This window comes from Aricia agestis, chromosome 8 (assembly GCF_905147365.1).
Source record: "Aricia agestis chromosome 8, ilAriAges1.1, whole genome shotgun sequence".
NCBI classification, from domain to species: Eukaryota; Metazoa; Arthropoda; class Insecta; order Lepidoptera; family Lycaenidae; genus Aricia; species Aricia agestis.
Window position 1 is genome coordinate 11,533,805 of NC_056413.1, and position 15,883 is coordinate 11,549,687.

Genomic DNA, 15,883 nt, shown 5'->3' on the forward strand with positions numbered 1-15,883 from the left:
TTTTACATGTTTAGTCTCTATGAAAAGCTTCAAGCTTATTTTGTTCTTCGTACTTTTAAATGCAATTTTCAGTCGGAATTTTTAATTTACGGTGCCAATATTTCTTTCGAAGCCGAAAGCTTATCTATTGAAGTCTAGGATAAGATTGAAAAATTCCTTCCAGTAAAGAATTCCTTTCAACGCCAAAAAATCTATTTGACGCTCCTGAACTGGAATACCTCTTGGACAAAATTTGTTTATTTGTAGGTACCGTGCATTCGGGATGAAAACTATTCTAAGTTCTTTCTTGGGACGCGATATACCAGTGACAGACAGAATTTTGTATTTTTTATGTTAGTATGAATTTGGTTCTTTGTTCCAGTTTAAAATTTCCTTTCTCTTTTAATCATGAGGCGTCAACAGTCTGCTCGTTTTCCGGTCCCCATTAAAAATACAAACCCTAATACTTAAGAATACTGTAAAATTGTCTGCTTGCCTGTTTTTATGTGAACATAATAAATCAATTCTTCAAGCCCCATAAGAGCACCGGTGATCGGGACAACAATAGAATACAATAACATTTCCTGGAATCCGCGATCGTAGTATTAATATTATAAATTTCTTCTTAATTAATATATTTTTCATTGCTATTCACACAGTTTCTAAGTATTACTGACACGTATATTTAAATATACATATTTAAATGCGTCCTGTTAGACCGGGTTTTCCGAAAGCATTTCAAAGGCTTTCGGAAAACCCGGTCTAACAGAACTCTCAAGCACGACCGTCCGTTTTGGCGGCTACTTCGCGAGGTGACAAACAAAATAAGTATGTAAATAACAGCGCGACCGCGCCCTTTATAGAAAAATCTTTAGATATATTAAATTCGTATATCGCGGGAACAATACATACCTATTTCCAGGATAAAAAGTATCCATGTCCTTTTCCGAAACTCAAAGTATTTCAATACTAAACAGCATAATCGGTTCATCGGTTTCGGCGTGAAGAGGTAACGGACGGACACATTTTCGCATTTATAAATGGATTAAAACGTATTATGACTTTTAGCTGATTTCTCTGCTATGTAAATCTCTATACCTGCAGCATGACTGGTGAGACATGTTCAATACTCGAGGACAGGATATTTGGCTATTATATTAGATGAAAAAAACATAAAAAAAATAATATCAATTGATCACTGAGTAAATGTAGCTTAAAGTTAAAATATAATTATTTCCCAACGCATGGACACCGCGCGCGGGATAGGTAGCGCGCAGCGCCAGCCGCATAGTAATTTACTGATGTCCATGATTCATTTATTTAAAGGAAAATTTGGTCAAAAATTAAGTATCTTATTTTATTACATAATTATAATGAGAATCGAGTACCGAGTACTCTCCTTAAGTATTGATCATGTCTCACCAGTAATGCTGTATACATGATAGAGATATTCCAACTAATCACCTAGTACCTACCCTCCGTCCGGCAAAGGGCTGATATTTGCATTTTAATCACGTGTTGATTCGAACTGACGCCCCTGCATGCATTAACCGATGGACCCATTGAGACAATTTATAAAGGTAATTAAGTAATCATTCATAATACTTTGATTGCTTGAATTAATTTGACATTTTCAGTAATAATTAATTAATTGCTTACCATGTGATTTATTAAGTTCATGGAGGCTATAAGTTGGAAACGGGGAATCCTCTATAATAGCGTCTAATCAATCTCTTTAAGAGCTTTTAGTTAACTGCGTTAGGTTCACAGTTGCGTTGTGGCGTTAAAGGGGTACCTTTGTGGCATAGGCCATCTTGATTTTTTTTTCAAAATTTCCGAGCACGATAAAAGTGGTTTATTTGTATCCTAAAGTGTCACGTTTCCGAGATATTTAGAAGTAAAGATCGCCTTAAGAGGGCGACTAACCCCAAAAATCAAACATCGTCCTTCTCTCTTCACACTCACGCCCGTCTTTCATATGCCAGGTGAAAAAAAACGACGCGGATTCATCGCCAAATTAGTTTTTTTCAATAACTCGATAAATATACAACATTTTAAAAATCCGCTAGGTCGATCTCTCAATGATAGACTTTTATACAATGTGTTAAAATATTAACTTAGCTCAATGCACGGTCATGGCAATAAATGAAAAATTCGTGAAAATTAGATGCATCTTTGTGATTTTTTTCTATCGAGAAAATTTTAAGATGTCGTGTTTTTGCTCAGATCGAATTCTCGGAAATATAATGTAGTAACTAATTTTAGAAAATAAAATAATTCGGGGCTTATTTTCAAGTATAAAAATGAATTAAAAATCGACACTTTAGGGTTAGTCGCCCCCTTAAGAGTCCAAAGGACACAAATGGCGATCTTTACTTCCAAATATCTCGGAAACGTGACACTTTACGATACCATGTTATGTAACGTTTATGTAATGTTTTTGTTTAAATAAGCGTCCTCTATCCAAATATACCACTTTTATCGTGCTCGGAAATTTTGAAAAAAAATTAAAATGGCCGGCGGCGGCGGGATATGCCAGGCTCCATACAAAAATGTTCGAACCCCTTAACCTGAGCTTAAATTCTTCAAACGTGTCCTGTTTGGACAAAATAAAATATTTCATAATAAAATCAAAACTATTTGTTTCTAATTTAATGAAATTTTTATTCGTAGTTAAAAGCCAGAAACGGCTTTCTAATAAAAAATATTTTTTTAAGTAAATTCCTAAAAATTTCATCGTACGTAACTAGTGTAATGGGAGTACAGTACATTAATCTTACCGGCTCTACCCCAACACCCCCAGGATATGCATAATTCACCCGCTGCGTAATTAAAACTACACTGTTGCTCAAACTACAGACTAGAGAGCTTATTGTAAAGTTAGACACTAAGGTAAAGTTTGGCTGCTTGCTTATCTTGTTTATAATAATATTTTAATAATCTGTTATACATTTTTGAATTCAAAATATATAATACTAGCTGTCCCGATGAACTTCGTGTCACTTTAAAACCTTCCCTGGACTTCTACGAATATTGTAAGACTAAAATCAGCCCAATCCGTTCAGCCGTTTTCGAGTTTTAGTGCGACTAACACATTTTTATATATATAATATATAATGTATATTGGCGTCATGATACTGTAGCTAAAGTCCCGGGAATAAATATAGTATATTAATTTTTATCCCGTATATAGGTGCCGAGTTCCCGCACTGTTAACGAGTTTCGGAATCATACAATCGATATTTTTTTTTACTTTTTTTTATTGAAATTTATTTTATTATTTATTTAATGAAAAGATTATACTTTTTAATGAAAAAAGTTACATACAAGAATAGCAAAATACTTAACTTTTAACGTGGTTTTCCCTTCGCTATTCTATTTTTGAACTAGTCACTAATTTCTTTTCCGTTGACATCTTAAGTTCGTTAACCCGAGGGTATGCTCGATTTAACTTAACCTGCACAACGCAAAGGAATGTAAACGAGATATTTCAATTTTCTCATAATTGCATTTTTATTTACTCAGCCCATACAGTTTGTAGTATTTGTTTCCTCGAAGAGGGAAGTGTGTGAACCACTTTCAATTTATTTTCACTAGGATTATTTTACAATGTCACGTTAATATGATAATAATAATATTATGATTTTATATACGTTCTAGATGACGCAACTCGCACCAAAGTTCGTTTATCGCGCAGAAACTGTACATTTTTTAGGGATGAAAAGTATCCCATATCATTTCCCAGGCCTCAAAGTGTTTTAATAAAAATTTTAGCAAAATCGGTTCAGCGATTTGGGCAAATTTAAGTGTTATACTTATAACCAAATATTCAGATATTGCGTGAAAGCCTGCAAAACTACAGTCATACAGGAGCAAAGGACTTGTATCATTAGAATGAACTAGCCCCTATTAAATAAAATAATAATAATTTAATGATAAAATTTATTTATTCACAAAAAATACAGTTTTACAAACTTGTGCCAGAAATCTCCGCTTTCCTTAGCAAAAATAATTAAACAGCTTACATCAGTTCAATAAAAAGTGTCTTGTTATATTTTAAGCCAGCTTACACTTCCAACAATAGGTAATTTTGTTTTTCGTCGAAATTGGACACCAAAATATATAAGACGTGATCGTCGTCTATTTAAGTTTTATTCCAAGAAACCTCTTCCTTTTTGGCGGTTATTTTTGTAAAGCTACGTTTAAAACTTTTATGAATGATTTTGAAAAAAAAAATATCAGCAAGGTAAAGTAAACCAGTAAATTTAATTTTTTTTTCTATTTAATTAATTTAAATTACAAACATTAAATTTAAAATCTATATTAATATTGTTAATGACTGCCTATTATTACTTCGCGTTGAAACTAAAATATTATGACTTCTATGAAATTTAATGTAAGTGTTGGCGACTGGCTGGACAGACCATTCTGTTTTTAAATATTGTATTTTTTACTTTTCTATGTCACATTTTTTCCTTTTGACGTTTTTACTGTTTTTGTGATTTAGTCTATCTTGGAACATTACAGTTGTCGCTTCACTTGGTGTTATCATTTGGTAGTTTCAGTTTTCCTCATCTTCGTATCATACAGTCCATCTCTCCCGTCGTTATCATTTGGTCCTTCTTCGCTGTAATTTAGAACCATTATTTTGTCTTCATCGTAGTTTTAAAATCGTCTTAGTTCTAGTTCATTGTCGCCTTAGCGTAGTACTATCATTAATGCGTTGTAGTATCACCTTATTTCACTTTATTTGTAGTATCCTTCTCTTCACCGTAGCTTATTTTCGTCATTTACTTCACATTACATTTTAATCTTTCGTTTGCGCATTTTTTTAGAACTTCATCATGTTGACGCGTTCTAAGAGTTCTAGAAAATCCATCGCAGAAGCGGCAACTGCCGAAGCCGAGCAAACCCAGTGCAGTGATCGTTCGCTTCACGACGTTCGCCTGGTTTCGAACACTGGTTCCGAGATTGACCCGGCATTGTTGGCTGGGAGAGTCTTACAGCCCACAGACACAGCGCCTTCCGGCGCGTCGCCAGGGCCCGAGGCAGACGACCATCCCAGCCGGCGCCGAACAGGGGAGGCTTTCTTTCAAAGCACTAACGCGAGTTCTTGCAGTGGTCGAACCGGAAACGAGCGCACGCAGTCTTCGCGCTCTTCAGCAGCCGTAAGGGCAGAAAGGTTGGCCCTGGAGGCGGAGTGCACGCGGCAGCAACTGAAGAGGCAGCGCGAGCTCTCACAACGCGACGCCGAGCGCGAGCGCGAACTCGCGCGCCTGGAGGCCGAGGTCGAGCAAGCGGAGCTTCGTGCGAAGCTTGCCGCATCGGAGCTAAAAGATAAGTCTCGTTGTAGTTCTTACTCTAGTTTACGACGTACCGCGTCATGGGTACGCGGGCAAAACATGGCAATTGCAGGTGACAGGCCAGGTAGAACCCCAGCTGTGACTTTGGGAAACACCCAAGGTCCACCCGTACAGCTGGCGGATCTGACCTTCGAGGCCTTGTCACCACGTGCTACCGCCAACCCTTGCCCACCCACACAAATGACGGGTACTAACGGAGGACTACCGAGAGCTGATTCATCGTCCGAACCGATCGCTCGACTCGCCCAAGCCATCAATGCTCTCGCCGACCGCCCTAAAAGACCCGAACTGGTCCCCTTTGCTGGTGAATTAAGCCAATGGCTTGCCTTTAAATCCAGTTACGATAGAAGTAACGCAAATTTTTCCGCAGCGGAAAACATTTCGCGGCTGCAAAACGCGATTCGCGGACCCGCCTACCACTCCGTGGCGTCCTTGCTGTGGACGTCTCTTGACCCTCAGGAGATTATCGACGCCCTGCAGCAGACATACGCCCGGCCGGAAATTCTGGTGGCCCGAGAAATCTCGGACATACGAGGCAGTCCTAAGATAAGTACCCCTGAACATTTAAATGCACTTGCGAACAAACTGCGAAACTTAATTAGTACAATCAAAATTTTAAATCAAAATGACTACTTGTACTCGCCCGAGCTTTTCCGCTCTATTCTATTAAAACTAAACGAGCATACGAGGTCTCGATTTACCGACTTTGCCGCCGCTTGTATGCCTTCGTCTCAAAATATGACAAAATTGGAGACGTTGTCAAAATTTCTTTTAGCGGAGGCGGACAAACAACTTAAATATAACTTTTTATTCGATATTGTTAACGTGACGCCCAGGCCGCCTGTTTATACTATGCACAAAACCTTTCCCAAACGAGTTGAGTCGGTACACGCAACAACGTCCGGCAACTCCGTACCCACTTGTAGTTTTTGCAAGAAAGGACAACACCTCATAAGAGCGTGTCAACCATTCCTTTCTCTATCGGTAAGCGACAGGTGGCAGTGGGTAAAAGACTCAAAAGCGTGTTATCGATGTCTTAAAACTTACCCACACTCGTGGAATAACTGCCGCGGAACTAAACGCTGCGGGGTCGACGGATGTCTCAGACGACACCACGCACTACTTCATGGCCGAACTGACATTACATTACGCGCACCGGCCGACGTGCAGGTAACCAATACCAGTACCGACGTTCAAAGTGCCGTCACAAGCGCCACCATACGTAACAGTAGCGAAACAGAAGCGCCGCTACAGATATCTAATACTGACCTCCCACAATTTCCAGAAACTCCGCAGCCCGTCAACTTCCCGCGCGGCCTTCTTAAAATCATTGCGGTCACTATTGAGGGCCCCGACGGCGAGTATGAGACGACGGCACTACTGGACGAGGGCAGTACCGCGACGCTCATCGACAGCGAAGTAGCGACTCGTATCGGTGCTGTTCCCATCCGACAGGAGCGGGTCAGGTTAGAGGGGGTTGGCGATATGTCGAAGGTCGTGGACGTAAGTTATGTCAACTTCTACATCCGTGGTCGCAATAAAACCGAACGACACCTTGTCGAAAACGCAAGGGCCATTAAACCCCTTAATTTACGGGTGCGTAACGATAAAGTGAACGTGGTAAATTACGACCACTTGGCGGCTTTGTCCACCGACCTGACGACAAGCAGCGACCCCCCTTCCATACTTATCGGTGCCCCTGACTGGCATTTGACAGTCAGCCGTGAGGTGCGTTGTGGACGGAAAAATGAACCTGTCGCCTCGAGAACCCTCTTAGGGTGGGTACTCCACGGTGCCTCGTCTAACTCTTCCAAGCCAATGCAATTCGTGAACCAGCTCAACGTTCACCAGCACTGCGACGAGTTGGACGCCTTGATTAAAAGTCAATACGATATTGACTCTTTAGGCATTACAAAAAGCCTACCTCGCCAGAGCGTCGACGATGCACGCGCCGTCAGTATCATTGACGAGTCGGCTCGACGACTGGCGGATGGCAGGTTTGAAGTCGCTTTACCCTGGAAGGAGCACTTACCAAACGTTGTACCCGATAGTTACCCACAAGCGTTGTCCCGCCTTAAGGCTCTTGAAAGGAAAATGTCAAAGGACCCAAAGTTTGAAGTAGCGTTTAGAAAATTTATTACGGATATTCTATCTAAAGGATATGCCGAGGAATGCGAACCTAGTACCTACCACGGAAGCGACCAGCATCGTAGTCGCGTCCGCTGGTACCTACCTATATTTGGTGTCTTCCATCCGCAGAAAAAGAAGTTGAGAGCCGTTCACGATGCTGCCGCTACGACACGAGGTGTCAGTTTGAACAGCATGTTGTTACAGGGCCCGGACCTCCTGCGATCTTTGATAGATATACTATTCAGGTTTAGAGAAGGGCCCGTAGCTTTAAATGCGGATATAAAGGAGATGTTTCCCCAGATTAAAATAAGTCCTAAAGATAGGGACGCTCAGCGCTTTCTTTGGCGGTCAAACGGAGTGGTACGCGAGTATCGTATGTCATCGATGATCTTTGGCGCCGTTTGTAGCCCTTTTATAGCGCTCCACCTTAAAGATAAAAACGCTAAAGAATTTCAATCGACTCACCCAGAAGCCTGCAGCGCCATCTTAAACGATCACTACATGGACGACTACCTATCTAGCCATTTTAACATCGCTGACGCAGCACGAATAGCTTCGGAGATAGTCATGGTTCACAAAAATTGCCAATTCGAAATGCGATCCTGGATCTCCAACGTACCAGACGCATTATCTAAAATTCCAAAAGAACTCCGAAGCGATTGTGATGACGTCTACTTACCCTCTAACAAGGAAGTAGGCGTTCTTGGCGTCAAATGGAATCCCGCCCGAGACACTCTCACCTTTCGGGCGACCACTGAAACGACTGACGAAGCCGTTACCAAACGAATTGTTCTCTCAAATGCGATGAAGCTGTACGACCCTTTAGGTCTTCTCATGCCCATCACAATTTGGGGACGCATTCTTATACAAAAATTATGGCGCGAAGGCGTCGGTTGGGATACGCTACTGCCAAGTAAATACGTAGAAGAATATAAAGCATGGTGTAAACTCCTAAGGGAAGCCTCCTCTATAGAAGTGCCACGATGCTACCTTCTCAACCTGGAGCGGAGTGACATTCAACTTCATGTCATTTCGGACGGTGGAGAACAAGCATACGCCTGTGTCGCCTTCTGGCGCGTGATGTACACAGATGGCACCGTGTCTGTAGCCCTAATCGGTAGTAAAGCGCGAGTGGCGCCACTGAAGCCGTTATCGATACCCCGATTAGAGCTACAAGCAGCGCTAATTGCATCACGTTTCTCGCAAACAATTAAAAGTGCCCACCGTCTAAAACCGTCGCGGACAATATTTTGGACGGATTCCACTACAGTTTTGAAGTGGATTAGGAGTGACGCGCGTAATTTTAAGCCCTTCGTAGCGCATAGGTTGGGAGAGATAGCGGAACTCTCCAACCCGTCTGATTGGAGATGGCTCCCTACCTCTCTCAACGTGGCTGACGATGCCACGAAGCCTAAAGTTTTGAAACTCGAGGCTAACCATAGATGGTTTTCTGGCCCGCCTTTCCTTTTGCAGACTGAGGACTTTTGGCCAAAGGAAACGCAAGCCAATACCGCGAACCTTTCAGATTCCGAATTAAAGCCAGAAATTGTTGGTCTTCTTACCGAAGAACCTTTTTCAAAATTCCCAGTGCCCGATCCGAGACGTTTTAGTAGTTGGCTGCGCCTTCTGCGATCCACTGCACGCGTTTATCAATTTGCTAGATTGTTTATGTCCAAAATAACTCGTTCGGCTGATCTTAATTCTTCATTTTTCATGTCCATAGGTCCAGGGAGCACCACGTCCCTTCTTCAACTTCTAGAGTCCGACCTCGCCTGGGCGGAGAAGACATTATTGAGACACTCGCAATGGGATTGCTTCGCCGAAGAAATCACACACCTGCGGGCCTCGCAGCCCCTTCCCAAAGCCAGCCGAATAGCGTCTCTCTGTGCGTTCCTGGACAAAGATAACCTCCTGCGGGCGGACACCCGCATCAAATTGGCATTAACGGCTACCGAAGACGTAAAAGCCCCAATAATATTGGACGGTCGGAGCCACATCGTGCGATTATTAATAATGGAACTCCACGTAAAGATGGGACACGGGTTTGACGAAACTGTTCTCAACGAGCTTCGACAAAGATACCGAATTACTAACGCTAGAAAAACCATTAAAAGCGTCTCGAGCTCTTGCGCTGGGTGTCGAAGATTTAAGGGTCGCCCGGTCCTACCACCAACTGGAGACCTGCCCCTGGAGAGGCTGAACCACCACACAAGACCATTCACGTTCACTGGCCTAGACTATTTTGGTCCGTTCGCCGTAGCTGTGGGCCGTCGTCAAGAAAAAAGGTACGTCGCCCTTTTCACATGCCTAGTCACGAGGGCTATACACCTGGAAGTGGTTACAACGTTATCTGCCGACGCCGCAATAACGAGCCTAAGGCGGTTCATCGCTCGAAGAGGATCGCCCAAGCAAATCCTCTCTGACAACGGAACGAATTTTGTCGGTGCAAGCAAAGAAATGAGAAAACTCCACGGTGGCCCCGTTATTGACTTCGCTACGAATGGAAGAATACGATGGCGCTTTATCCCCCCGGCCGCGCCTTTTATGGGGGGGGCCTGGGAACGGTTAGTGCGCACCGTGAAGAACGCGCTCAAGACAACTCTCAAAAACAGGTCCCTCCCCAAAGAGGACACATTCAGAACATTGCTCTTAGAGGCTGAGGCAATCGTCAACTCCCGGCCACTGACGTACGTCCCCACGGCGACCGACGCTCCAGAAGCGATAACACCATTCCACTTTCTAATAGGCACGTCATCGGTGGTTCCTTGGACTAACGACCTGACAGATGGGGAGTTTTCACAACGCCAGGAGTGGCGGAAGGCACTTCGGCTGGCGGACCACTTCTGGGCTCGATGGCTGCGGGAGTACCTGCCAACGCTGAGAGAGAAACTGAAGGAGTCCCAACCATATCAAGACATAAAGGAGGGGGACGTGGTGCTGATCGTGGACCCTACCCTTCCGCGCGGCTTGTGGCCGCTAGCCAGGGTCTTGAGGACGTACCCCGGTCAGGACGGTCGAGTCCGCGTAGCGGACCTCCTCACAAAGGGAGGTACGCTGCGCCGACCGGCTAGAAAATTAATTGTACTGGAGGCCCAGCCAGTCGCCACCGAGTTTTAGTGTCCCACTGGGGGCGGGTATGTTGGCGACTGGCTGGACAGACCATTCTGTTTTTAAATATTGTATTTTTTACTTTTCTATGTCACATTTTTTCCTTTTGACGTTTTTACTGTTTTTGTGATTTAGTCTATCTTGGAACATTACAGTTGTCGCTTCACTTGGTGTTATCATTTGGTAGTTTCAGTTTTCCTCATCTTCGTATCATACAGTCCATCTCTCCCGTCGTTATCAGTAAGTATAAAGTATAAACATACTTTGAGTCAAGGTAAAAGACAGGAATTATATTTCATCCCGTGCAAATAGGGATGATGACAAGGTCAAAGATTAGCGAATTTTTTTAATAAAATAAAGAAATCACGGTAAATAAAAACCAAAATTTCAGCTCGATAGCATTTTTATTTTTTGTGTTATGCGCCTTCAAAGTTGGATAATCAAGTCGTTTTTTTTTGTCAATTAAATTTCTTAATATTTGTATACCATTCGATAACTTATGCAATTAAAAACAACTTTTGTTATAAAACCACTTTCATAAACGCAATATTTAATATACCTGTCGAACAAAGTTCTCTTCCGATGCGTACAAACTACGAAAGAGTGACGTCAGTTTTTCTTAGCACTTTGCATAGAGCGTTTCGGGCAGGTCTATTTTATGAGATGTTTGAATTGTCATATCTTGGCGAATTTTTAAGCTATCAGAGTCATTCTTTCAGCGATGTTTCTATTTTTTAAGGGTCTTTCAATTACCGATAAGAAAAAAAAATAGTCATCAAGCCTATTGTTACGGACAGCATAACTTAAACTAAGACACTGACTACAACATATTTTGTATTATTCAACCACTTACAGTCTACATCCAAGTGAAGATACTGTAAAGGTTTTTCAAAACATTTTTCAGCACCCAAAAACTATGAAAGCAGCGGGGCTAAAATGGTCATATTTAGCAATTCCTCTCAATCAATTCACCAAATGAATTGTCAAAACTGTCAAACTGACAAATGTCAAATCAGTACAAAAATACAGAAATAAATTGCAAGCAGAGTTGCATTTTGCGATTTTAGAAAAATGAATCATATTATGAATCATATCATGATTCTTCAAAGCGACCATTTTAGCCCCGCAGTACTCAAAGGACAAAGCTATAACTAAAAAAATATAACCTTTTCTTTATTCCCTGTGGTCAATGGAGTGAGCCCTATGTCATCTCCAATTCGTCTTGTCATCCAAATGTAATAAGTCCCCCTCAGATCGAAAAGCTATTTACAGAGGGCTGGGGTTCTCAGTTCTCACATCAAATGACTTGATATTACCTGAAGTTGTTGCTTGAGCGTCTGTGGCTGACTTCGTTATTATTCTTATTTCAAGTATTTTCAAAATACATTATGATTATTAGACTAATATGTATTGCAGGTCCTACTAATGTTTTCATTGTAATGATCTAGAATTATTATTCATCAAATCAGCGAAAACTTTACCCAATTTTTTTAAAACTTTTATCACATTTTTTTCTAATTTCTGCAATAAAATAGTAAAGCTAATTCACAAATTGATTTTGTAAAATGAATGAATCAAAAGTATAAAATAAACCTATCAAAGTAAATAATTCCGTCCAACAAATGGAGTTCCGGAATAGATGAAATTTTATTTCGATGTATCGATTGCGCATCAGTGACTTCATCCGGATTAAACAGAATCGATTTATAATCGGATTATTGTACCGATAGAAATTCCGATTCATAAAAGTTTAGTTTGTACAGTAAAAATAAAAATGCAGCAAGCCAAACTTAAAAAAAAAAGAACTCTTAGGTCTATCACATAATTGTGATACTTAAAGGAGCTAGTTTGCATTTTATGTAAAAACTGCTGTAAGTACGGATTTTTATCAAATTTTGTAGTGATAGTTGTTTAGGCTCTGAATAATATCATAATAACACAAAGGATATTTTCATTCCGAAATGATACAATATTCGCGAATCGCGTGGTACTGTAATAACCAGTAAAATATATTATCTACTCCAAAATTGAGGTCCAAGATTCCACCGTAACATACATACTTACATACATACAGAGCAAGTTAAATAAAAGCTTTTAAAAATATATTAAAAAACAAAAACACCGGAAACAGAACTCCAAGCGCTTAGTATAAGTGTTTCATAAGACTTAACCTCATCGATATTAAATTTAGCATAAGACGAGTTTTATTCCCTTATTAGCCTCAAGTATGCAAATTGCGAAAGTGGACCCTGATGCGTTGCAATAAGGTTGTTTGTGCAGTTTAAATGTGCAAGGTGAGGGTTGTTCTGTTTACCCACGCACATCGATCGGCGGAGGCTTCGCGCGAAAATTGCACGCCGGAAAACCTTTCAGCCGGCTAACGGAATAACTGAAAATGATACCATTAAAAATATAATTTCTCAACTTATACCACTTTGTTCCGCGCCGATGAATGATTGCTTTGTATTTTTTTTTAATTTTTTATGGTGCAATTACTTTTATATGTAGATACTTATCATTTTGTTTTATTTTGACGTCATAATATTATAATATTTTTTTCAAAATATTTTTATTAAGTAGTTAAATTACTGAAATGATTTTTTTGTATTTCCTACCTATTAAAATTATATTTCTACAATATTTTATAAACTGCCAGTGACATTTAACTATAAAAAGTAGCTAACAAGTAAATTATCAGTGATATAAATATCTAGTGCCAAAGAAAAGGGTAACTTCACACTTCATGGCGTGTAATGGCAAGAAAATACATGGAGCGAAGGTTCTCTAAGTCCAGTCGGAGCACCATACCGTCCAGCTTCAAAGTCCCAGAACCCTATGAGTTCTACAACAAGGCGACTCCATTCGTCCAACGAACGCTACTCTTCGTCGCCGACGAGAACTCGGGACCGAAGTCCAAGTCCATCGAAGACTTGGACCATGTCGAGGCAGATACGTCCAAAGCTGAGGAAGAGAAATCCCCGAAGAAATCGTTCTTCTTCTCTCCCTCGAAGAGTTGCAAGCACCGGAACTTCTTCCGGCTTCAGACGAGCCCTAAGAAGAAGGAGGGAGAGAGCTCGCAGGGCGCGGGTGGAGGGCTAATCAGCTACGCACCCGGCTGGTCCCTCAAGGGCACGCACCTCATGAAATGGCAGGCCTCGGGGAAGACTACCATAGAGGTTAGTGATATTTTAAAATTGAACTTTTTTTAATTTTGCACGAATTTCGTTTTCCCTCCTTTTGGCCCACCACGTAAAAAGGCGGGAAAATGAACATATTGTCACGACACTAGATTTTTTTTATTTGTAGCAGGTGTAATCTTTTGCAGACTGCCAGTCAATAGTTTAATTAGCCCTATCGCCATATAAAAAATATATAATAATTAATAAGTGATGTTCTCATAGCAAATATCGAAAGATTATTGAAGCATAATATGATTTATTTTTGCTTTGTTACTAAAATTCAAAATAGGAAATTAAGTTCTAAAATATTATACAAATTGTAACAAAACTTTAACAATTCTAAACATAACCTATCTGAAATATATTTAAATATTATTACTATTTCCCTGAAAGATTTTCCCAGAAACCTGGGAAATTCTTATCTCGTACTAATGCATTTTAAAGGGGAGAAGGGGCAGATTTAGCGCATGTAAATTTACGTGTAGCGAGGGAGGGAAATGCGGCTGTTTTAAAAAGACCAGAGTTTTCAATTTAAATTCGCCTTCAGCTGTCGCGATACAAAATTGAATCAGCAGATTCCTTTATGAGAAACAATTCGTTTGAAGTTTCACTTGAATAATGAACGATTTTTCTTTATTTATTTTCCGACACTCGCGAATATAAATAAAAATGGCTGTCGCAAGTTTTCTGTTGTAAGTAAAATCTTTGTTTGTACCAAATCTAAGCTACATAATATTTACTTATTAATTAAGCTACACAATTCTATGTAGAGGTAGTTACTTATTTTTTTCAGTTTACATAATATTATCTACGTAGTCGGTCAAAAAAGAGTAGACGCTGAACTAAATTCTCTAATCGTAATCATAATATTATATCAAATGGTGTTTTTACTTGTATTTTCAGTAACAACGTTTGTACACTTCAAAATATATTATCATTCTGGCACATTTTATATTTGGCTTAGTAAAGTTTTTCAATATTTTATGTAAGTAATTAAAAAATTTGTGTTCGGCGTCTACTCTTTTTTGACAAGCTATAATATTATGAATGTAAAATCATTTTAAGAGCACATTCTTGAACATAATATTATATCCATACTAATATTATAAATGCGAAAGTGTGTGTGTCTGTCTGTCCGTCTGTTTGTCTGTCTGTTACCTCTTTACGCTCAAACCACTGTACCGATTGTGCTGAAATTTGGCATAGAGATACTTTGAGTCCCGGGAAAAGACATAGGATACTTTTTATCCCGGAAAATTGTACGGTTTTGGCGCAACGGAGTTGCGGGCATCATCTAGTTTAAATGTATGTATAGGAGAGACGACTAAATTATTGTTGAGACGGTGCAGACTGTAGGATCATCAAACAGGAATTGTCCATCAAAGCGTATCAGTAGATACGTAGGTTTACAGTACCCATACACAAGCATACACTATACACGAAGCAATTATTACTATTGTGTGTAGAGGGTTCCAGTCGATTAGTCGCATTGGCTCGATAATGCGATGCGGCGGAGCATCCCAAATTTTCCGCATATTACCGAATATTGTCTGCATTACCGAATATTGCCGCATATTACCGAATTATTCGTCAACCATTCAATAGTTTCAGTGCGCATGAATCAAATAGGCTCATTATTATTCTGAAGATTTTTTTTCTGTAATTCTAAATTTGAAAAGTCTACCCCATACATTTTAAAATTTGAATTGCAGAGTTTATAAACCTTTGCCGTTATATTTTCTTGAAAATTCCAACGTATTCATAACTTATAATTGATTCAACACAATCGGATATTATGCCACGTTCATCTAATACGTTTACAATATAATCTGTCTCTGCAAACTTGGAATTAATTCCGCTAGGAGATGGGTAGGGATGATGTGGATGAATATGTATGAGATATTGAACCGTGTATGTGACACCTTATATGAAGCGACGTGTGAAATGAAAGCTTCGGGTACAAACCGCTGCATTTGCAGGGTTACGAACACAAATTGTTGACGATCCCTATTTGAATTTGTAATTCGATTTTCAAATGAGGCTATTTTTGCATACGTAGGTACGTAATATTGTACTTATTAAAATATACAGATCGATTTTTTCTTTTTTAATGAGCACAGAATC

At 40.1% G+C, this 15,883-nt stretch overlaps 1 protein-coding gene across 4 annotated transcripts in view; it reads left to right on the forward strand.

Moving 5' to 3' along the window:
* Positions 1-15,883, forward strand: part of LOC121729825 (protein sickie) — a 239,802-nt gene that overhangs the window by 16,665 nt on the left and 207,254 nt on the right. Inside the window, exon 1 of one of the 4 annotated variants that reach the window (XM_042118459.1) lies at positions 13,334-13,756. The exons of the other annotated variants lie outside the window; for them this stretch is intronic. Within the exon in view, the coding sequence (XP_041974393.1) occupies positions 13,334-13,756 (423 nt within the window). Of the gene's footprint in view, positions 1-13,333; positions 13,757-15,883 lie in introns of those variants that run through there. 4 annotated transcript variants of the gene reach the window in all.